Here is a 25172-nt window from a genome sequence, read left to right on the forward strand (position 1 = left end):
TTTTTGATTATGCAATTAAAAAGGCACATAAATTTAAAAAACAAAATGAAGGAAAACACACAAAGAAATGGTAATTATTTCCATCCATCCTTGTTGCAGTTTAGTACCGAGAAGAAACGTCAGAGCTCAGTAGCTGGCTGTGTCCCTGTTTTCTGTCTCATTATGGTGCCTTCAATGCCGTCTTTTCGCTTGCTTGCAGGTGAGGTGGGCCTCTCTACCTGCCTTTCTGACCCAGCAGCCAATCAGAGCCCGGCTCAATCTGCAGCAGCCAATGAGCGCCAGACTCGCCCTGCACCTCCAATTCTTTTTTTTTTTTTTTTTTTAACAGTGAAAGAATTTCAGCCAAAGTTGACCCGCTGCCATTAAAGCGAGCCAAGGCAAATATTATAATGCATGGCAGCAGGATGTGTGCATGTTTGTCATTATAATCTGCGGGACAAATTGAAAGACGAGGCGCGCGGAGTGATTGGCTGCGTGGGGACAAAGGTGGCTTTTACCTGCCAGGTGGAGGAGAGACAGTGAGGAGGGACAGGGAGAGGGGCAGGGAGAAAAGAAGCGGGGCGAGAAAAGTCGATTTACCTGTAGCCCAACTTCTGGCAGCTCTCTCACTCTATTACCTGCTCCGACTTGAAAGTCCAGTTTCACGAGGAAGAATCGTAGAGGAAGCAAAATATGTCACAGGAGACAGACAAGTAAGTGATCGAGCGCGCGGAGAGGATCTTTGATGCTTTCAACTTAAAGGGAAAACTTTTCCATTTTTACTCGCTAATTAAAATAAACTTTTAAATGTAGGTTTTAGGTATCAGCGGATATAAAGACTTTCTGGTTGTATCACTTTGGGATATTTCTGACAAATATTAAAGTTTTATTTGGATGAAACAAGTAAAGTTGGCGCCGTGGATTTCATTAGAGCTGAATTCGCCATTTTTGACTGATGGGGGAAAAGTGCAAGGACTGGATTTTCTAAACACTTAAATATCTTTGACTTACAATGACAGTTTTATATCTGCTTCAGCATTGCAATACATGTTTCATATTGTGGGCCTACAGTGTGCAGTGTGTGTGCGTGTGAATGAGGACAGGTTGTGTTGACCGTGGGCCTCCTGTGTTGTTTTGTAACACCAGAAACTCTTTTATTTATATTAAATAATTAAGTATAACCTTTGTACTTTTGTCACAGCTGCTTCCACAAAAATCAGAAAGTCATTTTTAATATATTTTTTTAATTATACTCATTTTTTTTGTTACCTTCTTGAATATAAAATGACAGTTACTTTGGCTGACAGAAATATATGTTCCATCTGACATGTTTTGATGGTTATTAACTCATTTATAACTGCATAATAATAGAGCTAATGCAATAATTAACCGATTAATCGATTTGTTATCAGCCACTAAATTCAACCTTGAGTTATTTAATAATCGATTGATCAGTTAAGATGTAAAAAAACATCTTAAATGTGAATATTTTCTGGTTTCTTCACTCCTTTATGACATTAAACTGAATATCTGTGTGCAAACAAGACATTCAGGGACGTCATCTTGGGCTTGGGCAAACACTGACAGACATTTGTCACCATTTTCTGACATATTATAGGCAGAACAACTAATAGATCAATTGAGAAAATAGTAAACAGATTAATCGACATTGAAAATAATCATTAGTTGCTCCACTTTTAAGAAGAGATTTAAATAAATGTACAGATTTAGCCAGCATGGGCTCATCACAACAGGTTGTTTCATTGTCTTGGAGTCCTGATTAATACTGATGATTACTAGACTTTCACTGAAATAGGGCACTTGTTCCTAACATGATGATTATGATCAAATATTATTAGTAATGTGCATTTAAAACAAAGAAATGTTTCTTAGTGTGACTGCCTGCCACTATTATGACCCACAGCGGTAATATTTACTCAGATCCACCAGAGTAGAGACATCACCTCTGGCCTTCTTACACCTGCAGACGTTGGTTGCCATGGAGAAGTCAGCCAGAGTTTGTTTTACATCTATCTATCTATCTATCTATCTATATATATATATATATATATATATACATATATACATATATATATATCCTGGGAGCCTCTTTTCTACCACTGCACCTTTTACTATAAAGGTTTGCATCAGTGTGACATCACAAATAAAGGTGGGATCAGTGGGTTTGTTTTATTTGGCAGGAAGATCTGGCAGACGGGAGTTAATGCCAGTCAGGAGAAACTACAACAGTAATACGAATTAGTTACTTAATGTCGTACGCTTCCAAGCTGCACAGCTAATAATATTACTGATTAATAATCCTGGTTGGTATCAATTAAACTATGACAGTTTGATTCAAGCACAAAGCAGGAAAATGAACTTGTATCCAGCTTCTGCATCATAAATGGATAAGTAAAAGACTTTTTCCAAAGGTGCGGCATTACACTAATGCCGCTCATTGCACAAGTGCAAGCTGACACATTCGGAGCCTCTCCTGTGATTGGCTGAGTTCAAAGAGATGTTGTGACAACATTGTGTGTTTAACTGGTCTGTGATCTCGACTTAAGTGGGCCTACAGAGTGGAGACACAAACCCACATAAACACACTCAAGGCAGACTGTAAAAAGGGCTGTAGCATATTCGTTTTGGATTAACTTTTGATCACTTGTTTGATGGAGAGAATGTCCAAAATAATGACAAAAGATATGAAAGTTTTGACATTTGTGAAGCCAGAATCAGCAGGTTAATTCTCGTCAACACAGGGCTGCAGAGTATGAGGAAAATATAAGATGACGTTGAATGTTGCGGCCTTACATGTGATAATCAGATACCAAAGTGTACTCCACAACATTATTTTATTGAACAAATTAAACAGAGTTGAGTGCAATATCACATCACAGTGATGATAAAATACAATATATTGTGCAGCCCTGTGTCCACTTCAGATTCAAACGTCTATGTGTGTCCATCAGTAAGCGTCTGGTGGTGGTGGTCCCCAACGAGAGCTCCTTCCCTGCAGTGCGGCGGGCCTACACAAGCGAGGATGAGGCATGGAGGTCGTATCTGGAGAACCCACTGACAGCCGCCACCAAGGCCATGATGAGCATCAACGGGGACGAGGACAGCGCCAACGCCCTGGGCCTGCTCTACGACTACTACAAGGTCTGGATAGATAGTTTGATGCTTGTCTTTGTCTTGTGTCATTAACAAGAAACTGAATATCTTTGGAGTTCTTGAGTGGTGGTCAGACAAAACAAGACAGTTAAAGATGTCACTTTGTCTATTGTTACTTTAGAGAAGATTGAGTAAAGCATGTACTGAGATTTCCTTGACTTTTTGGTAAAAGCTGTAACAGTTTGGATGCTTAAAATATTTAGATGTGGTGCATTGCAGTGTGCCCTTCTTGCTTGTTCAACAGGAAACCCTGAGGACTTGATCCAATAAGTCTTTACAACTCTAATCATACTGTTTCAACCTTCAGAATAATTTTTCAGTGCAGTATTAATCTGTCATTTAATAGCATATTGATTTAGACGTCTAGACAATTCCAAATGACTTTGACTGTTCAAATTAAAGGAACACTTCACCCCCCTAATGACTGTTTGTGTAACAGTTACCCACCTCATGTTACGTTGAATTTGTGAAGAAAACCTTCTTTTTCTCTAATGCCTCCACGGTGAACAAACAATCAAAAAACTGAGAAAGTTATTGATGAATTGAAGTCAAAGGGGTCCTTGTTTAACAACAGCAAAACTATATCAAACCATCTGTTAACAAACTCACTACTTCCCACACAGACAGCACTTCCTAACGGGCAACTGAACAGAAAGTGGTACTTATGCTCTTTCACAACCAGACTCAGTCCGTTTGTTTGTGTTATTGTATAACTTTGGTGTTTTAAAAAGTTAGTTCAGATTCATCAAAGTCACACAATCACACAAGCAAACTACTGATTGAGGCAGTGGAAGACCAGCAGCTCCTGTGTTCAGTGAGGTAAAATTACCGTTTTTGTCAATGGAGTCTGGTTGTGAAGAGAGCGTCCTTAAATTTCACTTTTAGTTCAGTTACCCATTGTAAGGCACTGTCTGTTTGGGAAGCACTGAGCATATGACTGGATAAATGAGGCTTGGATTATACTGCAGGAGTTGCGTGAGAGTTTCTGAATGGATGTTTTGAATTTTCTCCATTTTTGGATTCTTCTTCCACCGCAGAAATGTGAGGAAAACAGAAAAAAGTGTTGAAGTATTCCTCATCAGTGCAACAAATAATTCCCAGCTTACTGTTATTATTAAACCACATTTCTAACTACACTTCTGCTCAAAAACACATTGAGCAGACACCTGACGTAAACAGGCAAAAGCTATTTTCCACTGTTTCGTCAAACATGATAAATGAAAGAGACATAAGTCATTCGTCCAACACACTCTGACTTTTACAGCAGGGATAAATAGAAAAATGTCAAGTAAAGATTGAAAGCCGGCATAACACATCCTGCCTTTTTTTCCTCCTTCCAGGTGCCTAAAGAAAAGAGGCTTCTGCCAGTTCCCAAAGTTGTTGAAATTACAGAGGAACAGGAGAAGAGGTCAGTGAATTTGGGTCTCTCAGTGCCTCGCTCAAGGTTGCACACACATGTACAGACAGACTGAAAAAAATGCTAAACATGTAGTTGCTGGCAGATCTTTCCCAGCAATGTGTGGAATTAAATCCTGGAGCTCAGCTATTGTAGCATCTGACATGTTGCACCTGTGGTTCATAAGAATAAAAAAAGAAAAACGGTTTAATTGAGAATAAAGCACAATTTCCATAAGATAATATTGATATGAGACAAACACCTCCAGTGTGCATGAGTGCAAATATCACAGACCACTGAGTCTTGTTTTGCTTGGAGATCTTATACTGAATGAAAGGAGCACAGGCTGGACTGAGGCCAATGAAAAGCTCCTTATGAGAAGAAGAGATGCAAAAGATTTTATGATATAATGTGTCTCTGATTTGTAACAAAAACCTTTTATCTCTAAAAAAAAAAAAAGCAACTTTTTTGCAATAAGGGCAACATAAATGGGGAAACATTTTATTTATTGTAGCGTGAATCTTTAAATAAAAGCAGGTGTAAATCAGGTTTAGCGTTTCAGACGTGCCAATCTTGAAATAATTAAAGCTGCTCTGAGGAGGTTTCTTGGATGTTTACATTCAGTATCACTCACCAGAATTCACAGTGTGTGTCCTCGAGGCCTAACGAGCATGCTGGCAGCATTTATTTACCTCCAATTCACCAAACTATTTCATTACTCAGTAATTCACATTGCCGTGCTCGGTGGTTTTCACAGCCCACAGAAGCATGAAATTAGTCTGGAATGCAAAATACAGCACAGCCATTCAATAAGGGTGAAAAGTAATTAAAAAACAAAGAGCAGAAATTCATCCTGAATCCTATTTCATCCTGTTTTCGTTCAGGTCTGCGTTGCCGAGCAACCCCAGCAGCCAAAATGAGGCGGAGACGGTGGACAACCGTGTTCAGGTCCTCAAATCTGTTCCCGTCAACCTGTCGCTGAACACGGAGCACCAGGAGACCAAACGGGAGCACTTCAGCAGTTCCACCGAGGCGGCGCCAGGAGATGAAGCCTCGCCAGCTGTGGCTGTGGTGAAGGCCGAGGTGTACGCGCCCGTCTTCATGGCGGGAGCGGGGCTTCACTACAGGGTGGAGGGAGAGGAGACGTCAAGGGTGATCTACGAACAGAGTCCGTACGAGGTCACCACAGTCAGTCACACCTCGTATGTGAAAGAAGATCAGCAGAGTCCGCCTGACAGCCCGTATGAGGAGGAGAGAGATGGGGTGAGACAGAAACAGATACTGCGTTGTTACAGCAAAGGAAAACTACACCCAGAATGGTGGTTTCTGAGACAACTATCAAATTTGATCTATAATTGTATTATTACTATCAAATCAGTAGAACAATAAAACACAATATGTGTGACAGGCCTTCAAACCATGCAACACAAGTTTTCCTCCTGGCAGACAAAAATTAAATGTCTGTCTCTCAGAGGTTTGACAGTCATTTCTGATCATATCATATCGATAGGCCTCATGAAATAAAAATGATAACATTTACTACGACTTATTTGTCGGTTTACACGCGGGTCCCGCTGCTTTCCGAGTAACGTTAAGTTCTTAATAACTCATAGAAACAGTGCATGAAATAGTCCACCTTCCACCTACTCCTTCTCCTTTCTCTGTCTCTGTCTCTGTCTCTCAAACGCACACAACGGATTGACTGAACCCAACTCGTAGGGGAATGGGTTGTGTATGTCTGCTATGATCAAGACAAAAGAAATGTGTAACGAGCTTTAAATTTCAGTAATTGAAGTATTTAGTCACATCTTTAATTACCACTAAAAGTAGTGCAATTACATTAATGCATGGCTTTGTAATTAAACTGATAGGAGGGAATTAAAAACACATTTTATTTTAACAAAAACTTGACCGGTCGACCATTTCAGGGCTTTAAAAAATGTTACCAATTTTTTATGACTTGTAGGCAAAGGTTATTCAACCCAAAACATGGTGATGGTTTCTTTCTTTCATAATGATGACCGTCAAAATGTATAAAAGTTACATCATAAGTCAGGATTTTAGTCAGGTTGTCAATTTAAGTGTTATTATTCTGTTAGTTATACATACGGAACAAACTGCAGCTGAATGACTAATCAGACACACTATGAGGTTGCTGAAAGGCACTATGGGAAATGTAGTAAAGCACAGGGAATAGGAGAAGACAGATTAAAGGGAAATTACAGCACTAGCAAATGGAGCATCACATGCTGATGATCTGAGGGTGGAGTTACTGTGTAATGATACATGAAGACAGATGGATGTTTAAATATGATTCACTGAGAGTCCAAAGGGTCATTACCAGAACAGGAATCTACAAGTATGTGTTTGCCTGAAATCTCCATGTCGTCATGCTGATCTTTATTTGCAACAATACTGTTTTGTTTTTTTTTAAATAATTTGCAGCATTGTTTAACCAGTTCCTCTCACGCTAAATGAACTTGAATAATTTCCTCTTTCTGTGTGTTTTCTGCATCCTCAGCAGAAGTACCACACACCTTCCTCTCTGGCTACAGATGACTTCTTATTTCACCAGGAGGGAGTGTAAGTCACTCTGAACACAATCACATAGTTTATGAGTTATCCACACATATGTTACAGTGTGAATTTTCAATCATGTGCCATTTTAAAATCAAAACAGCGAGTTGAAATGATCCAGAATGGAATGCAGAAGTGTGTGTTGTTGTGCCCCCATCCCACCTTGTTATGTCCAATCACATATCATTCTCTGTTTGTGTGTGTCTGTTGTTTGTAGTGACAGCTTCCAGTACACGCTGGACGCCACTCGCTCGCTGCGTCAGAAGCAGGGCGAGGGACCAATGACCTACCTGAACAAAGGCCAATTTTACGCTGTGACGCTCAATGAGCTCAGCGCCAACAAACGCCTCCGTCACCCCACCAGCAAAGTTCGGGTGAGGGTTTTTTTTTATGGTATTAAGTAAGCCCAGTTTAATAGTTTATATATAGTTTATATTTTACGTAATTAAAGTGGACTTATGACCAAACATTTAGTTTTTCAAAGCTGTTCTTATCTTTCTTTATATATTAACATAGCCATGTGTAATGTGAGCGGTGACTTTCCAGTTCCCCTCAGCCGCACAGAGCGTTTTAGCATCTTTCGGCTCGTCGTCTCAGATTCACAGTCTCCGACCTTTCCTGCAACAGGCAGCTGTTTCCAGTGGAAAAGGCTCTTATAAACCCACGTACACTATCTATTCACCACCAGACAGCAGACAGACACAGTTAGTAATTATCTGGTGACCACAGTGGTGCGCTTAGCGGCTAAAGAGACAGATGTTTCCCTCGGTAGTTGGTTGAGACCAAAAACAGAGCTAAAAGAGCTTGAATATTGGACTCACATTGGGCACAAACATGATTCCAAATGGAGTAGCTAACAGAACAACAGATTTAAAGATAATTCTGGTTAATTATATCTTGGGTATTTGTAGTTTTGTCCATTATTTCTAATAATTATTATATCATACTCAGAGTAATTGCTGAGATCTGGCACCATGGCTTCTAGAAGTCATCAGGTGAGCTACACTTTATTCTGAGATTAATCTAAAAGTTAGTGCACCCCAAAATATTGGTGCTTACACAGGGAAAAAACTGCAGATAACTACGGCAAGAGCAGTATGTCAAAATTAGTCTTTAAAATGGGATTTATGTGTAGAACAGATAGTTTGAATGTCGTTAGATGTTGATATTTTGTTGAATTTAGTTTGTGGCGTCCTTCAATGTCAGGACAACGTCTGATGCCAACGGCAATTTGACATATATTCTGATGACGGATGTTGTTGATATTTTGTCGGTTTTAAGTTATGTTGTTAAGTAACCCAAGTTCAGCGTCTTCCAAACATCTTATGCTAATGTCATCTTGACGTAGAACAATGACAATTAGTCATAAAATATGGTGAACAAAACCCAATGCCTTCTGATGGTGTCAGACTTTTAAAATATCGTCAACCTGATTTCTATTTCAAACAAAATGTAGCTTCTGTTCGATGAAGGAGTCCAACATCCTTTTGAAGTCACATTGGTGTCTGGTGCCAGCTGGGATAGTTCTACCCTTTACCCCTTGCCGTCAGACAGCCCTTTCCAAAGGGAACTGAAGCTGTTACATCACCCTCACCAAAGCCACCAGAGTCCTTTGACAGAAACAGTAATTTTACCTCACAGCACACGGGAGTTGCTGGTGTGCTGCCAACTCGATTGTTTAGTTTGTTTGTGTCATTGTGTGACTGTAAGAATTGAACTAACGCAGCGTCCACAGCAGAACGAGGGTTTATATGTAGCAACATTATCATGCAGAAACCTACATCAGATCTCATAGGAAAAAGTTTTTAGTAGCATTTTGACGCAACAGCATACACACTTGGACCAAAATTTGAACTCTCTGAGTTGAACACATAGGGGAGACTACTGGGAAGCTACAGAATAAATATTAAAACCTAAAAAAAAAAAAAAGATTGAGTCAACCTTTGAAGAAGTCATAGGAGACATCTGGTGGGATTTTATGCTCTCTTGAGTCATCTAAACTTGGGCCTTTGTTCCTGTCTCGTTCCCCTCCTCAGAGTGTGATCATGGTCGTGTTCAGTGAAGACAAGAACCGAGACGAGCAGCTGAAGTACTGGAAGTATTGGCACTCTCGGCAGCACACAGCCAAACAGAGAGTCTTAGACATCGGTAAGACCTATGACTTTCTCTTTGTTTATAATATGTGAACAGCTGTAATTCTTGAATGAATCAAAACGAACAACACGAACCGAAAGACAATGACAGATTTATGTTGCTGCGCAAGCTGGAATGCACTTAGCCAATAAACAAGGCATGACCAAACTGAGAGCAAACAAGCCCCCACCCAACTGTCTCCCTGAGGCTGTTTAGCTGCCCACCTTCATCCACCATCAGACAGGAGGCTGGGCACACGCACACACACCTGAATCTCTTAATGTCTAGGTGTTGCTGAGACACACAACATAAATCCTCTAATCTCCTCGACATTGCCTGGGAGATTGAGCAAAACACTCATAAGAGAAAAAACTTGATCATCCAAAACAACGTGACAAACTTTCTCTTTCTGGCAGCGTTTCCCACGAGTGTAAGCTGTCGACCAGCAGCCTTCTATTATATTTGTATCTTAAAACTTTTGACCTTTTGTCTGCCGGCATTTTTCCGCTTGACAGATTCGAATTTGAACCGAGCATTTTTACGCCTTGTTGAATGAGTGTGTGTGAGAAGCTCGTAGGCGGTTTGTGTTTGACAGGTCCGAGCCTGCTAACCAGGCAGAGATTCAGAGGTATGTGGGAAACTTGGTGTGGATGGGAGACACACACGCTCACAAACACACACACACCTATACACAGCTTGTTGGGACAGGGAGAGGAATGCTAGCTGCGCTGTTACCTAGGTCTGTTGAAAGTAATTCTTGCCCAATTTAGATCTTCATCTTAATTCCTATGTTTACATGAACCAAGACAAATCCTAATCAGCCTGCGATTCACACCTATCTGTACTGTATATCTGCCTATTGTTCCCAACCTGGGAATAAGATTTGATTTAAGGTTGTGATTTTTACTGTGGCAGGAAAAGGAAAAATACAAAATTCAGCTGCATCAAATAAAGTTTTGGACTTTTCTCTAACCTTTACATTTTTTTTTCTTTTGGAATACTGAATACTTGTTATGTTCATACTACGAGCGACAAAGCAACAGTGGTACCAGCTATATTATTGCAGAGTTGCTACTGAAGTGCTGCTTGTTAACGTAGTTACATCGTCACGGGCTTGTGTGTGTCTGCTACAAAGCACCTCGACTATCTACCACGTCTATCACGTCATCTAACTTTTGTATTTGGTAAAAAAAAAATATCTGTGCTTTTAATCGATGTCTGAGCCCCATTTTGACATCACATTTCACCACCCAATCAGTGTCGTCTTGGCTCCTTCATCAATGCGACTTTTGCCACTGGACTTTGGATTATAATAGAAAATAAGCTCTATGGCAAACAAATGTTAATGATACTTACATGTTTTGTTCAGCGAGATAATCTTCATAAATGAACACCACTTTCGTGATTTTTGAAGCCTTAATGAAATCATCAGAAGTAAAAAGCTAATGTTAGGCTATGAATCAATTACACTACAGTCACATGACCCAACGTCACCACTGCCATGAGGCTGTAAAGCCGCATTTGGTGTGATGACTCCCTGTAGTATCATTTAGCCACTTGTTAGCGACCGTCTTTTTTAAGAAAAGCTTCGAAGTTGATCGAACAAATCGTGAAAGTCGCTTGTGTCAACTTCAGACCTTATTTCAGGCATCTAACCAAAAATCCATTCAAGACTTAGAGACGAGGGAACTGGGAGTGCTACAGTGCTAACTCATTTCAGGGGTTTTAGGACTCACCCCTGAGGCAATCTGTTGCATCCCCATGTGCACAACAATGCACATAAAGTTAGCATAGCATCAGCTAACCAATCTAAATAATGCAGTACCACAGCTAGAAACAAGAACAAATGATTGGTTGGTGCTTCACTGCGTTATTGGTATTAAAAAAAAGTTGAGGCCAGCTCCAGTCTGGTTTTTAGCCTGTCATGCCCAATGGACAGCAACAATGTCGGGTGTCGGATGTAGCTTCACCAGCTTCCATTGAAAATGACTTAGATGCAAGATTGATATCACTTTTATATCTCTCTGTTAAATATAAAGCCACAGCCAGCAGCCCGTTAGCTTAGCTTAGCATCAAGACTGGAAGCAGGGAAAAAAAGGTAGCCTGGCTGTGGCCAAAGGTAACAAGGCCTACCTGCACGGGAACTGCCCATTGGTCCGACAGCCCATTGGTCCAACCATATTAAACCCATTGTTCCGAAGTCCCGTTGTTCCGAAATCATCATGATGCCCTGTGGTTAAGGTCTGGTTAGGTTTAGGCACAAAAACCACTTGGTTAGGGCGCGGCGTACCATCAAGGCAGAAATATGCCAGTCGGGAGCCGTTCAGCACGGCGGACCGTCAGACCAATGGGCTGTCGGACCAATGACATGGAGCACCTGCACATCTACAAGCACATCAACAAGAAATAGTGCCTTGTATAACTACAAATTGACATCTTCCCTTTGTTTGAAGTACAAATTAAACAAAGTAGATGTAATGTGTCACGTAGTGAGCTTTAGAGGTGCTGCTAGCCAGTCTGCAACTAACGATTATTTTCATTGTCTGTGAATTTGTCTGTTATTTTCTCAATTAATAGATTAGTTGTTCGTAAAATGTCAGAAAATGTTGTCAGTGTTTCCCAAAGCCCAAGATGACGTCCTCAAATGTCTTGTTTTGTCCACAAACCAAAGATATTCAGTTTACTGCCATAGAGGAGCAAAGAAACCAGAAAATATTCACATCTAAGAAGCTGGAATCAGAGAATTTGTCTTAATTTAATTGCTGACAGCTTATCAATTAACCAGTTAATTGTTGGATTCTTGTCTTTATGCTAAGTTAAGCTAACAGTCTGCGGGTTGTGGCTTCATATTCACCATAGCGTACACACATTAGAGAGGCATTAATCTTCTCCTCTGACGCTCAGCAAGAAGGCAAATAAGTGTATTTCCCAAAATGTCAAACTCAAGCAAAATAGGCTGGGAACTGCTGTTCTAAAAAATGCAAAAAAAAAAAAAAAAAGTGTTTACAGCACATTTTGAAATGATGCTACTAAAGATAACTGCAGTGCAGTAAGATGACGTTTTGTTGTTTTGGTGTCAAACAGCGTCTCAATATTGACATGATTTGAAGATGAAACATTTTTCAAAGCCGCCAGTTGATCCTGTTAGGAGGAAGTGTGTTATCTATTCAGCATGATTATCTTTGGCATCCTGTTACATTTGCCAGTGTAATGAGTCTGTGTTTGTTTGTGTGAGTGACTCATAGACAGATAATGTGCATCAACAACTATACAACTATCTGCTCAAAGATGCACACACAGTTTTAGCATGTACAAACATAGTTTCCTGTGATGGACTGCCGACAAGGATGTGAAGTAACCACTTAACATATTAAAGTTTAAAATTACAAAATGATTAATTGACTAATCATTTTAGCTCTAATTTATATATGTGAATTTAAGATTGTACATTAAAGTGGGGAGTCTCATTAAACAGCTCAGTAGGTCAAATGACCGACCCCTCCACCCTGCTCCTCAGAGCCAGGTCGGCCTGTAGCTGGATGCAGCCTGTAACCTGAAGCTGTCCAGAGAGCCGATTTGAATAGCGGTGGAGGGTTTGCCATGCCTCTGGGCCGCATCACAGAATGGATCATTTGAATGGGGTTATTTAACGGGGGATACTGGCGGACAGGCATGTTGCTGCCTGCCCTGCTGCTTTGTGCACCTGCTGAAGGAACAGGAAGTGTCGTTGTCACGGCAGTTGGGATGATGGAGGAGGTCGGAGGTCACTGAAGCAGAGGTGGGGGGATGCTTTGAGATGTGACCAGCAGAATTGTTGGGACGGACAGATTTTTATCGTAGCTGAAACCCAAACCAAACTTTCCTACCATGTTCAAGCTTATTTCTACTGAAGATGTAAATCTTTGTGCAAAACAGGTGACGCATGCATAGTTTACTTTTTTTTAAAGGAGCAGTACGCAACATTCAGAACATTGATACAGCAACAAACAACTATTTGCTTTGTAAATATCTAGTGGAGTTACACTGTCCTGAACAGAGAATGAAGTCACGCTACCTCTGCGTGTGCTTTACTCCAACGTCTCTGTTCTTTGTTGTGGTGGACGTAGGCCTGGGCGATATGGCTAAAAATGTATCAGTCAATATCGATAATTATCACACTAAAAAAGCCAAATCATTATTTTTTTCAAGTTCAAAGGCTGATTGTTGCTCCTGAGCAAAGGTTAAAGAAACAACCTGGTTAATTGTGGTTTAAACTTTTATATATTGTCAGAACATGATGTTTGCCAAACAGCAGGACATTGCACAAATCTGAGGTAGATTCAAAACAATTACAATCAAGATAATGTCAATAAATAAAACAAATAGACAAAGAAATCTTAAATCTGTTCAGGAGCATGTCAGACTCTTTGCACAGATGGTTGTGATCTTTGTGAACTTAACTGATGATCTTACCTGGTGATTCGCTGAAATATTTGTAAATGTATGTCACTACTGGCCATTGACTGGGATCATTTCTCCAAAATAAGCAAGGCAAGGAGAAGAGGACACTGAGATAGACGATGATATTGAGTTTGTCAGTGTAACTTTTGCTCTCTGGAAGACATAAGGTGCTAAAATAATCCTTTGACATGCTGATATCTAATGTTTTTAGCTAACTACGGGCATTTTGTTAGCATTTTAGCCCTTGGTTGCTAATTGTGGCGCCAATATTTTCCCATCCAGTAGGTGTTGTTTTCAGAGTGTGACATGTTGCACTCTCTCTAAAAGATAAAAATAACTATGAGAGTGTTGAACGTTGTTGTAAAATTAAAATGTTATCGTGTGCATTATAGGCTGGTATTTTCTTCTTCTTCATCTTCTGGTTAATGGCAGGTGACAACTACCATTTAAGGTGCATTGTTTCCCCCTTCTACGGGTGTATGAGTGGTTTAATGATATTGAACATTTATTGAACATTTATTATGTTTCCATCAAGGAAAATTGATGTGTATCACGTGTATGTGAATGCGTGTGTGTATCCCATTGGCATTATTTTTTTCCCCAAGTTGTGTTCTGCTTAGTCGGAAACATGCTTGGGAAAAAATGTGCATCCCACTGACTACGTAAACTTTCTACTGGTAATGTTGTGGAAGCATAACACCCCACTGTGGTTCCCCCCTCAGGTTAACAAAGCTAGCTTTGTCAGCACTGTTGGTATTGTTAGCACTGTTAGCACCATAGGCTACTAGCCACCTCCATATTGGGAGCCGTGTGCAGACAGACACTCCCGGCCCAGACTCTGAATCACAAATATGCTGTGAATGTCCCACACAGCTCCTTTGACATGCCTGCGAGCCTCTCCCACAGCATACCTTAGTACTCAGCGACTCACATTTAAAGTCAGTCCAGTTTGTGGTCCCTCAGGTCAACAATAGCCGCCGATGCGCTCACCTGACTGGCTTTTAATATTGTTCTCACAGCCAGATAGCCTCCTGTGTTTCCTCCCGCTGCCTTTGAAGCCTTTGAGAGTTTGTTTGCTCAAGCAGATAAGGTTTTATCTTATAAAATTGAAGCGTGCCATTTGATTGCTTATCTTAACAAACAATAGCTACCTGCTTGTGTCATTTATTGACCAATTTGTGCTGTGTACAGAGGGGAGATATAATGTTTGGTCAGGATTTTTTTAACAACAGATATCAACAAAGTAAAACTTGATCATAGTAATTTTGACTGCGCCTTCATAGCTGAAGTTATATTTGAAATGTGACGGCAGAAATAACCCTCCTTCTGTTTTTGTTCTCACAGCTGATTACAAGGAGAGCTTCAACACGATCAGCAACATCGAAGAAATCGCCTACAACGCCATCTCCTTCACCTGGGACGTGAATGAAGAAGCTAAGGTACAAAACAGAAATATTACAGCCTTTTTTTTGTGTGTGTGTGCAAGTACTTAATGTCACTGTAATTTTCCTAGAAACCGGTCTACTATATTTACTCTCGCTGAAGGCGTGTTGTAGATGAAAAAAAAAAAAGAAGTAGTGGGACAGGTTTTTTGTGCTGATTCAGATGTTGGCAAACAAACGCACTGGCTTGACAAATTAACTGTGATGCAAGAACCTCGCCTGTAGACATCACAAACACTCAAAAATGGTGAATTAAAGCATCAACATTTTGTGATAATACAAGAATTAAAAGCCTAAAGAAGTTCTCGTCTGTATGTTCTCTGCTGCCCGTCACAAAGCTGATGTGCAGTGTTGTGTACTTTTGCTGTGTTTGTCTTCTTTGTCTTTGTGAAACCCACTCCTTTGTGGCCGCTCCTTAAATGGAGCTCCATCACTGTTTAACTCCAGAGGCCCCCAAGGGCCAACACACACCAATCCCTGTCCCCACCCTCTGTTGTTTGTTTTGCCCTCATTTCTGTGTGAATGTGACCGACTGTGTGTGAGTCAGTCTGTGTGTGTGTGTGTGTGTGTGTGTGTGTGTGTGTGTGTGTGTGTGTGTGTTATGTGGCTTGTTCATTGTAATAGCAGCCTGCAGACAAAGACGTTGCTGGAGGAAATCCAAGCACACTTCTCTGGGCCAATATTGACTCTTTCTCTCTCTCTCTGCTTCTATTGCTCTCTTTCTCTTAATCTGTGTGACTACTGAGCCTGAACATATCTGTTGCAGCGCAGGAACAGGTGTAATGCCCAGGTGCTTTAATCTACATGTTGTATTGTGCTGTTGTAGGACTGAAAGAGGAAGTGAAAGAGTGTTCCAAATGTCTGCATTAATTTCTACAAAGAAAAATTAGAAGCCGTCTCAGAGAGATAGATCAAGTTTTTAAAAAGTGTTTTTGAGTAACTTTTTTACGTATGAAACTTTCTGACAAGTTATTTATACCTGTAAGGTAAATACAAGGATCTAGTTTTCACAGGTGGGGGCACAAAAACCTCAGTGGATGTCACATTAAAGCCCCACTGCAGCCACTGTTACTTCCTGTTATTCAGTTAACGTTCTTTCTCAAACAGTGAATGGCGGTGTGGTTAATAGTTGGACACAATACATCAACATTATGAAGGCAACCAGACTGCCATTCCAACGTATGTTTCAAGGTCAACATCATTAGTAAGGATAGTGATAGCATGGATATTAGCATGAGACGTACACTGCTTGCACTCATCTCATCACCTGGCAGAGCAGCAAGCGGCAAGTTTGCTACGTTCCACAAGCTCTCTTAGTTTTTTCACGCCTCAGCACTGGCAATAGCCGTGGCTGGAGGCATTACATTATCAGGTTGTCCGTCCATCCGACCCATTCTCGTGAACGCAATCATTCAAGAAAGCCTTCAGGGATTTTCTCCGGATTTGGCACAAACGTCCACTTGAACTCAACAATAAACTGGTTAGATTTTGGTGGTCGAAGATCAAGGTCTATGTGACCTCATCTATCTTATTCCAGCTTCTTTAGATTTAGCACGAATGTCCACTTGGACTCAACAATAAACTGATAAGATTTTGGTTGTCGAAGATCAAGGTCACTGTGATATTGCATCTGTCTAATTCTCATGAACACAGTGTCTCAAGAATGCCTTGAGGGAGTTTCCTCAGATTTGGCACAAACGTCCGCTCGGGCTCAAGAATGAACTGATTTGAATCTGGTGGTCAAAGGTAAAGGTCAAGGTCACTGTGACCTCACAAACATGCTTTTGGCCATAACTCAAGAATTCATACGTTAATTGTGACATAATTTCACACAAATGTCCAACAGAGTATAACGATGAAGGGATGACATTTTATATTCAACAGGTCAAAGGTCAGCTTCACTGTGACATCATAATGTTCTGTAAAAACACTTTTCCAGCCATTACTCAGCGTCATATCTCAGGAACAAAAGGGGAGACGTGGTCAGATACTGAATTGGTGACACTAATCTTGGGTGTCCACTTTTCAACTGTGCTGCTGTTGAGGGGAAGATGTGTCCATGTTTTCACAGATATGGATGTAAACTGTAAATGCAACTTGACTGGTTCGCTGAAGCAGTAATAATTGTTCTTTACCATGAGATTTGCTACACTCCCATTAGTTATGTGGGTTAGAAACTGAATTAGTACTGTATCTATTCAAATTTCATATTTTTCAATTAGAAAGAGAGCTCATAAAAAAGCATAATGTAGCTTTCGGTGGGGCTAGCAGTGGTAATCTTCATATAAATACCTTGTATTCTTAATTGATTCACTTTCTTTAAGGCCTCACATTCAGCAACTTGTAGAGATGTTGAAGCTGAGGCTGAACTTTTATTTCAGAAATAAGTCCTGCTTTTCTTTTGATGCTAAAAGAAGACTTGCTGCTGCTACTTTTATGCTTAAGATTGACAGTGGGCATGTTTTATACATGCACGCATCTTCTCAGTGACTTCACTCCTTAGATACTGTACACCATGGAGCACTGAGGTTCATTATAAATCTTAGGGCCCTCTCTCGCTCCCTGTGTTCTAGGGTTGGCTGGCCTGCATTATCCATCTGTAGACTTTATTACTGGCATGTCCTTATTTATAAGGCAGTTCTTAACTTGCTTCCTTGAAATATATGTAGATGTATCCAACTAAAATTTGCTGGACGCTCCCAGATACACTGATATTTTTGCAAGACCTACTCTTGAAATGGGAAACAGTCGGTATGTTGTCCCTGTGGTTTGGAATTTGCTGCAGACTGATGTGGGTCCTGGGGAGCTGGAGGAAGAGGCATCAGGTTGTAGGTGCTTAGACTAACTGTCTGCCTCTGTGTGATCAAAGATACATTGACCTGATTTCTTGATATGCTGTGATTTTGACTTTTTTTTTTTTTTTTGTCTGCAACTTTGCTTAGATGTGCTGCTGTCTGTCTTCACCAGGACACTTCTGTAAAGGAGATTGTTAACGTCAACAAGGCCTTAGTCTAACACAGAAATCAATGCAGAAATACAGCACAGTCATTGCACTGCAGAAACCCTGCAGTATGTTGCAAACAAAAGCAGTGGGTGCCAGATTATTGAAGGCTAACTTTCCCTGAGTAACCAAATAAAAAGAAACAGTTCCTCGTTAATCTGGTGTGCTGTGTAACCGTGCAGATTTCTATCTACAGGGATTCTGAGATATCTGAAACTTCTGCTGCAAAACAAACGCAACAGAGGTGAAAGGAATTTTGTTTGTGTTTCTCAGAGTGTTGAGGAAAAAAAATCCACATGAACACCCAACAACAAAAGCATCTCTAGAAACGTCACCCACTGTGGATAATCCATGACCCTCTCTCCCTCTACAATCACTAATAAATAGAAGAATCCACATGGATGCCAGTTTTTATTGTCTGTTCTGGGCCACGCTATGCAAGCACCAGCTATTTGCACCTGTCAGCATTTTGAGTTGTTGCGCATGTTTTAGTGTGTTTAATTGTGCACAAAAAATGAAAACATTCCTCTAAAGAAAATAGCTGGGGAAAAAAACAATTGTTACCTATTGTAATACCCACTTCTCCCTCCATCCTCGATGTACCCTGCAGATCTTCATCACGGTCAACTGTCTGAGCACTGACTTCTCCTCTCAGAAGGGCGTGAAGGGTCTCCCTCTGATGATCCAGATCGACACGTACAGCTACAACAACCGCAGCAACAAGCCGCTGCACAGGGCCTACTCACAGATCAAGGTCTTCTGTGACAAGGTGAGAAATCACTGCCTCTCCGTCACCCATTTCATTAAATATAGATACTCTTAACTCATCATAATGAGGACAGTACAGGAGAAGATGTGAGTTGTTTTCCTGGATGTTTTTAAATGTGCCAACTTGAAGGGCCAGTGGAAGGATTCCTGTTGTCAACTGTGCGACTAAAGACCTCTGACTCCTTGATAAGTTACTAACACAAGGTTCAGTGCCATATTTGTCCTTCATTTAAATACATGTTTGTAACAACAAGATATTTTTTAACCATCTTTCTTCAAATCTAGCAGGTGACTTTCTTCTAGTTCACACTGCATGTTAAATATTCCTCTACATTGTACGTCAGCCTCCTCAAAAACAACATGAGGCTCTGTAGCCCATGGAGATTTATGCAGTTCACTCCACTGAAAAACCTTTCATACTGACTGCAACTACTGCAACCAATAAATCTGCAGATTATTTTCTCATTAAACCAATTGTTTCATTTGTAAAAATGCCAGAAAAGAGGGAAAAATGCTTGTTATAGTTTCCCCACAGCCCAAAGTGGTGTTTTGAAATTGCTTGTTTTATTCAACCATCAGTCAAAAACCAAACGATACTCAGTTTACTAAAATATGTGAAAAATAAAAGCAGCAGTTGAAAGTGTTGAGCTGCTGCGGTCTGTACCATCCAGTGAATATGCTGTTTGATGGCACTTAAGGTGGAGTGAGTTCAATCATGACATCAGTCCTCCCTCTAGTGGTGTCACCTGCACAGTGAGCCTCCACACACACCTGTACATGTAGTACACACATACACCATGCAATACAAACCTCTCCTCTCCTTTTTTTGACTTTTCTGTCAAACAGAAACAACATAGTGATTACTCATTTTGTCAGCGGAGAAGTGTTTTTGAAGGAGGCTCGTAATATTTTCACAAACTGATGTGTTTTTGTCTGTGTGGTTTTTTTGTTTGTTTGTTTGTTTGTTTTTTGTACCCCAGGGAGCCGAGAGGAAAATAAGGGACGAGGAGAGAAAATTGTTCCGCAAGAAGTCAAAAGGTTTGAGTTGCATGTCGAATCATTGTTTGTAACATTATGGCATCAAAATCAGATGTAATTATAGATCCAGGGTGTGATGTGAGGACAAGAGAAGAATAAAATGCGCTCTTGATTACATGAAATCACACTGAACACATCTCCCCCTCCTGGTTTTACATACTAGTGACTACAAGGTGCTAATTTGGATGTGAGTGGATGTCTTTTTGCTGGAAAAAAAAGATCTGTTCTTTTCTAAATTTCCTTCTTCACCGGTGTTCAGGTAAAGACGGAGGTGTAGGCGTGATAACCATTCCCAAGAAGTCCGACACCACTTACTTCAAGACCATGAGCGACTTGGAGGCTCAGCCCGTGCTCTTCATCCCCGATGTTCACTTTGGTAACCTGCAGAGGGCTGGACAGGTAGATACACTCATACACACACACACACACACACACACACACAAACACACACACATTCTTCTTTTCTATAACCAAAAGTGAAAAAACTTGTTTCATATCAGCTGAATTCATCTGCTGAAGGGGAAATTGGAGCCACAGCTTGGTTTCCGAATGACCCGAGGGCTGCATTCAGATCCAGATCTAAACTTTTAACATTTCTGTCTGGTTTTGCTGGGTGAGAAAGTTTGTTGACTCAAGGATACCCATTTTCAGCTACTTCCTACAACTACTTAACTACATTTCAGAGGGAAATATTCTACTTTTTAATCTTCATTTGACGGATATAGTTTACAGATCAAGGATGATAATACGATGATCAACTTCTCAGATGGTTTTATTTTAATGTTTGATGCCTGACGAGGCCCAAGTCTCACATGTCACAAAAACACACATTTAGTTTTTCTATTTATTTTTTTTATTTTATGTCCTATTATCATCTCATGGTTTATTCTGTGACCTTAAGAAGGGGCTCTGACCCCTAAATGGAGACTAAACTGGACTAAACTACCTTCTTTAACAGTATATAAAGCAGTTTGAACTAGCTCCACAGATTGAGTGAGTATAGCCTATATTTTGCTGATAATACTGTTGTACCTTTACTTAAATAGGAGTTGAATGCACTACTTTTACTTGTAATCGAGTATTTTACATTGTTGTATTGGTGCTTTTACTCCAGTTAAAGATCTGGGTATTTATTCCACCACTTTTTTATTGAAGAATTTATCAGTATAAATTAAATGTGCTACTTAAAGAAATAATTCAGAGTTTTTAAGTGCGGTTGTATGACGTACTTATCCGTAGTCATAAGCTCTGTGCTGGTGTGTACAGGCACAGTAACAAAATGTGTTCTAGCTGCCAAAATCTTATCTTAATATCTTCTTAATATGGTGTTAACCTAAACTGATAATGATTTTTTCATGGGGCTAAATTTAGTTTTGCTGCTGCTCTCGTCCACAGCAGTACATAGTTTAGCTTACAGTTTAGCTTACATAAAGCTTAAAACTTGCATTAATACCTAACACTTCATTTGCAGGTGTTTACCTTCAACACAGAGGAGATCGAGAGAGAAGGGTGAGTGTGCGTCAACAGGAAATGGGCTTTTCATTTACATCAGGTCACACAAATATAATAAGTATGCCAGTGAAAGCAGGCACAGATACCGAGCAAATACATCAAGATGAAGTGCATGTCACCACAAATGCAAACACTGTGCATACCTTTACAGCACCTGACGCTTGTCTGATGTCGCTTTTGTGTGTTTTTCACCAGGAGTGTGCTGGTGAAGAGGATGTTCAGGCCGGCAGATGAAGATCTGTGTCCGTCGCCTCACAAACAGATCAAAGAGGAGACACACAAGAGAGGTATAAGATGGCGGCTTTCTCCGCTCATTTTTTAAATCTTTTTTCTTATCATTTTTTAACGGACATCAGAAACCACATAGTTGTTATGGAGGTTTTGATTGTTTTGATGATTATTGAAGAATTATTTAGTTTATAAAATGTAAAAAAAAAAAAAAAAAAGCCTAAAGTGGTGTCTTTGAATTGCTCCTTTGTCAATAGAAATCAAATTTTCCAGACATTCAAAACATAAAGATGTAAAACAGTCTTATTTTTGACATGCTGAAAACACAACCTGTTCTCAATCTGAAGTCGTCAAAAAACACCGCTTGCTCAGTGATTTTGGCGTCAGACACCCAACGCAAAAAAGGGCATCGTCAGTTTGAAACGCTGCTGGATAACAACGTAATTTAAGTAGCTAGAAAGTCTCTGTAGAGTGTACGGGTATATGGAGGTGGATGGCTCCAACAAACCTGGGTTTTCACCCAGGAGCCCAGTGTCCACTTCCTGTATGAATGTTGAGCCAAACCATGATGTTTTTTTCTAAACCTAACCACGTGCTTTTGTTGCACAAGGAAATAAACATATATACGTGGTGTTTTACCGACGTAAGTGTATTTTGGAAAAGACTGTATGCATCAAACTGCAAAACTGGGGGCTGAGGGCGTCGGTGGCTTAGTGGGTAGAGCAGGCGCCCCATGTACGAGGCTGTTGCCGCAGCAGCCCGGGCTCAAATGCTTGTCTATGGGCCTAATGACTCATCACATTAAAGAAAATATTACTAAATATTATTAGCCTGACAGACGACGTGAAACCAGCGTCTAATATTCACATTATTGCATTATGTGCGCTCAAAGCACAGCTGCAGCTCACAGTTAAAGGTTCACTCTTCCTCCTCTCTCTGCAGTGCTGTTGTATGTAAGAAAGGAGACAGACGAGGTGTTTGACGCTCTGATGCTGAAGTCGCCCACGCTCAGAGGCCTGATGGATGCTGTGAGTGACGCCTCTCTGATTACATGTGAGAGCGATGTCAAAGGTACAATTTGTTTGCAGCAGAGCGCCTGTTTACAAACTCCTTCATTTGTCATTGGCAGATATCAGAGAAGTACGGCGTGCCCACAGAGAGGATAGCCAAAGTGTACAAGAAAAGTAAAAAAGGGTAAGTGAGGACATGAAGTGCAGGTTATGCCTATTTGGGGATTTATGTTATGAAATTAAACTTAACGTGTGTTTTGTATCAGGATCCTGGTGAACATGGACAATAACATCATCGAGCATTACTCCAACGAAGACACCTTCATCCTCAACATCGAGAACTACGCAGACGCCTACAAGATCACGTTGACAGAGATCTGACAGCTCGTCGGCCGACTTGAAGGACCGCAGGTTGAGATGCAAGAGACACTGTGACTGCCGGTTGGCTGAAATCTACCAGGCTGCTATTGATTGGCTGATAAGCTGACTGACAGTATTGGAGACAGTCCATTGGCGACGTTGCTCTGGGGTCAACGTCGACACACCTGATCCCTCTCTGACACTGTTACACTATGAAGCAAGTCGTATTTTCTGCGCAGGAGGACGACGATAATAAAAAGAGGACATTATTATTCTTATGAACTCATATTTACTTCCTCATCCTCTGTGTCGTGAGGTGAAACGATGGAGCACACATCCACGTCCTCCACTCTTGCTGAATATTTTTTATTGTATAAAAAAGTTCTACTTTTCTGTACAGTTTTTGCCAAATAACGCATCAGGAGTAGCCTCATGAAACGCCTGGTACACTGTATGTATAGCTTGAATTAGTTGGTCCTAATTAACGTAGCTTCTTTGCATGCCAGCCAATTGTTTTTGTTAGTTGTGTTATTATTTATTAATGACAATGTTTTTGCATTTCTTCAGCAATTTTATCCAAGGATTTCAAGTACTTTACATTTCAGTGACTCTGTCTATAGTCACCCTCTCTAAGTACTCAAGGAGTTTTTAAATGGCTTATCTATTTTTTTTAGCCACGTCGTACTATTTACACGTCAACAGATAGCTCAAGTGTTTGTTTGTAGGACCTAACGAGATGGTAACGACTTAGAAAATATACTGTAAACAACTTCTGTCGGGTGACAAATGGCACTTGGCCTCATGTGCTTGGCTGTATTGAAAAATGAATAAAGGTACAAACACAAAAATGTAACTTTTGGTGAAACGAGTGAGTCTTTGTGAAGCTGTAGCTAAGGCGCAGCTAAATGCTAACACGCTGATGTTAAACAGACACAATGAAGATGAGAAAAAAGGTGAGGCGGCGTTTAGCTTAAAGGAAAGGTTGCAATGCTTAATGCCTTCATTTTGTGTGTTTTAAGGCAACCTCCCCACACCAAATGCAGCTGGGAGATGTTTTCCTCGAGGGGTTTCCACCTAAAAATGGATTCCTTGGTTATAAAAAAAACCATGATGCTATGCATACAGTAAGCACTACTGTAATTGCACCGCTTCGTTCAGTGGCATTTATCTAACGTTATACAGCTCAACAAGTTGGATAAAGTGAGTCAATCTCATTTCATGGTACATCCCTCAGGATTATACTGCATGAGTTGTGTGTGTAAACAGATTTTTTTTTGTTTCGACAGCAGTTTACAAAGCAAAACAAAATATGGCAAGCAAAGTCATTTTTCCTGCTGTTCAAATTTTAAGAGCTTTGTAGAACATTTTGGGAGAGATTAAGAGCACATATAAGCGCCATATGTCGGGGAGACTTCAGGAGCCATTAAAGAGACAGAAAGTAAAAAATAGAATAGCAGTGAATGAGGTTTGCTTGACTGAACATCATAGGGTCTTTTGTGTGATACCTCCACAGTCAGGTCGTAAGGGTCTTACGTTTTTCACCCAACTCGCCCAGAATTTAATGAGCACATTTTTCTGAAGATGAAGAGATCGGATGAAGAGATGATTTACAGTATCTATCCACTCCTCTAATGTGAGGGGTTCAGCAAGCAAAATACCAAACATACACTTGTCAGAACGCTTTGCCTTCAAATTCATACATCCTAAACATAATGTAGAAAATTGCAAAGGAAGATCAGTATTAAGAATCTTTTTTAGTGCTTCATGAAATTCTGTCCGGAAAGGTCTGATCACTGGACACTCCCAGAATACATGCCAGTGATTGGCCTCCTGAAACCCACTGTCTCCAGCACTTGGCGTCCCCTCCAGCAAAATGTGCTCTCGCTTAATAAAAAGAAAAATGAATAAAACATTTCCACCCATCCATCCATCCATCCATCCATCCATCCATTTTCATCCACTTATCCAGGGCTGGGTTGCAGGGGCAGCAGGCCAAACAAAGCGCCCAGGACATCCCTCTCCCCAGCAACACTTTCCAGCTCCTCCTGGGGGACCCCAAGGTGTTCCCAGGCCAGATGAGATATGTAATCCCTCCAGCATGTTCTGGGTCTGCC

General features: G+C 40.6%; 1 protein-coding gene across 2 annotated transcripts; it reads left to right on the plus strand.

Annotated features, from left to right (window-relative positions):
• The first annotated feature begins 347 nt into the window (after positions 1 to 347).
• Positions 348 to 23895, plus strand: grhl2b (grainyhead-like transcription factor 2b). 2 transcript variants are annotated; one of them, XM_049603125.1, is made up of 16 exons: positions 348 to 692; positions 2952 to 3141; positions 4494 to 4561; positions 5434 to 5812; positions 7071 to 7132; positions 7344 to 7500; positions 9163 to 9274; positions 15044 to 15138; positions 18753 to 18911; positions 19891 to 19948; positions 20208 to 20347; positions 21420 to 21457; positions 21656 to 21747; positions 22631 to 22716; positions 22818 to 22882; positions 22965 to 23895. In XM_049603125.1, the coding sequence occupies exons 1-16, from the start codon at positions 673 to 675 to the stop codon at positions 23077 to 23079; spliced, it is 1836 nt and encodes a 611-aa protein (XP_049459082.1). In that variant the 5' UTR covers positions 348 to 672; the 3' UTR covers positions 23080 to 23895. The 2 variants fall into 2 exon arrangements, with proteins under 2 accessions (XP_049459082.1, XP_049459083.1); XM_049603126.1 differs by having other exon boundaries at positions 7074 to 7132.
• The last annotated feature ends 1277 nt before the right edge of the window (positions 23896 to 25172 follow it).

Source organism: Epinephelus fuscoguttatus, linkage group LG17, assembly GCF_011397635.1.
Source record: "Epinephelus fuscoguttatus linkage group LG17, E.fuscoguttatus.final_Chr_v1".
Lineage (NCBI taxonomy): Eukaryota > Metazoa > Chordata > Actinopteri > Perciformes > Serranidae > Epinephelus > Epinephelus fuscoguttatus.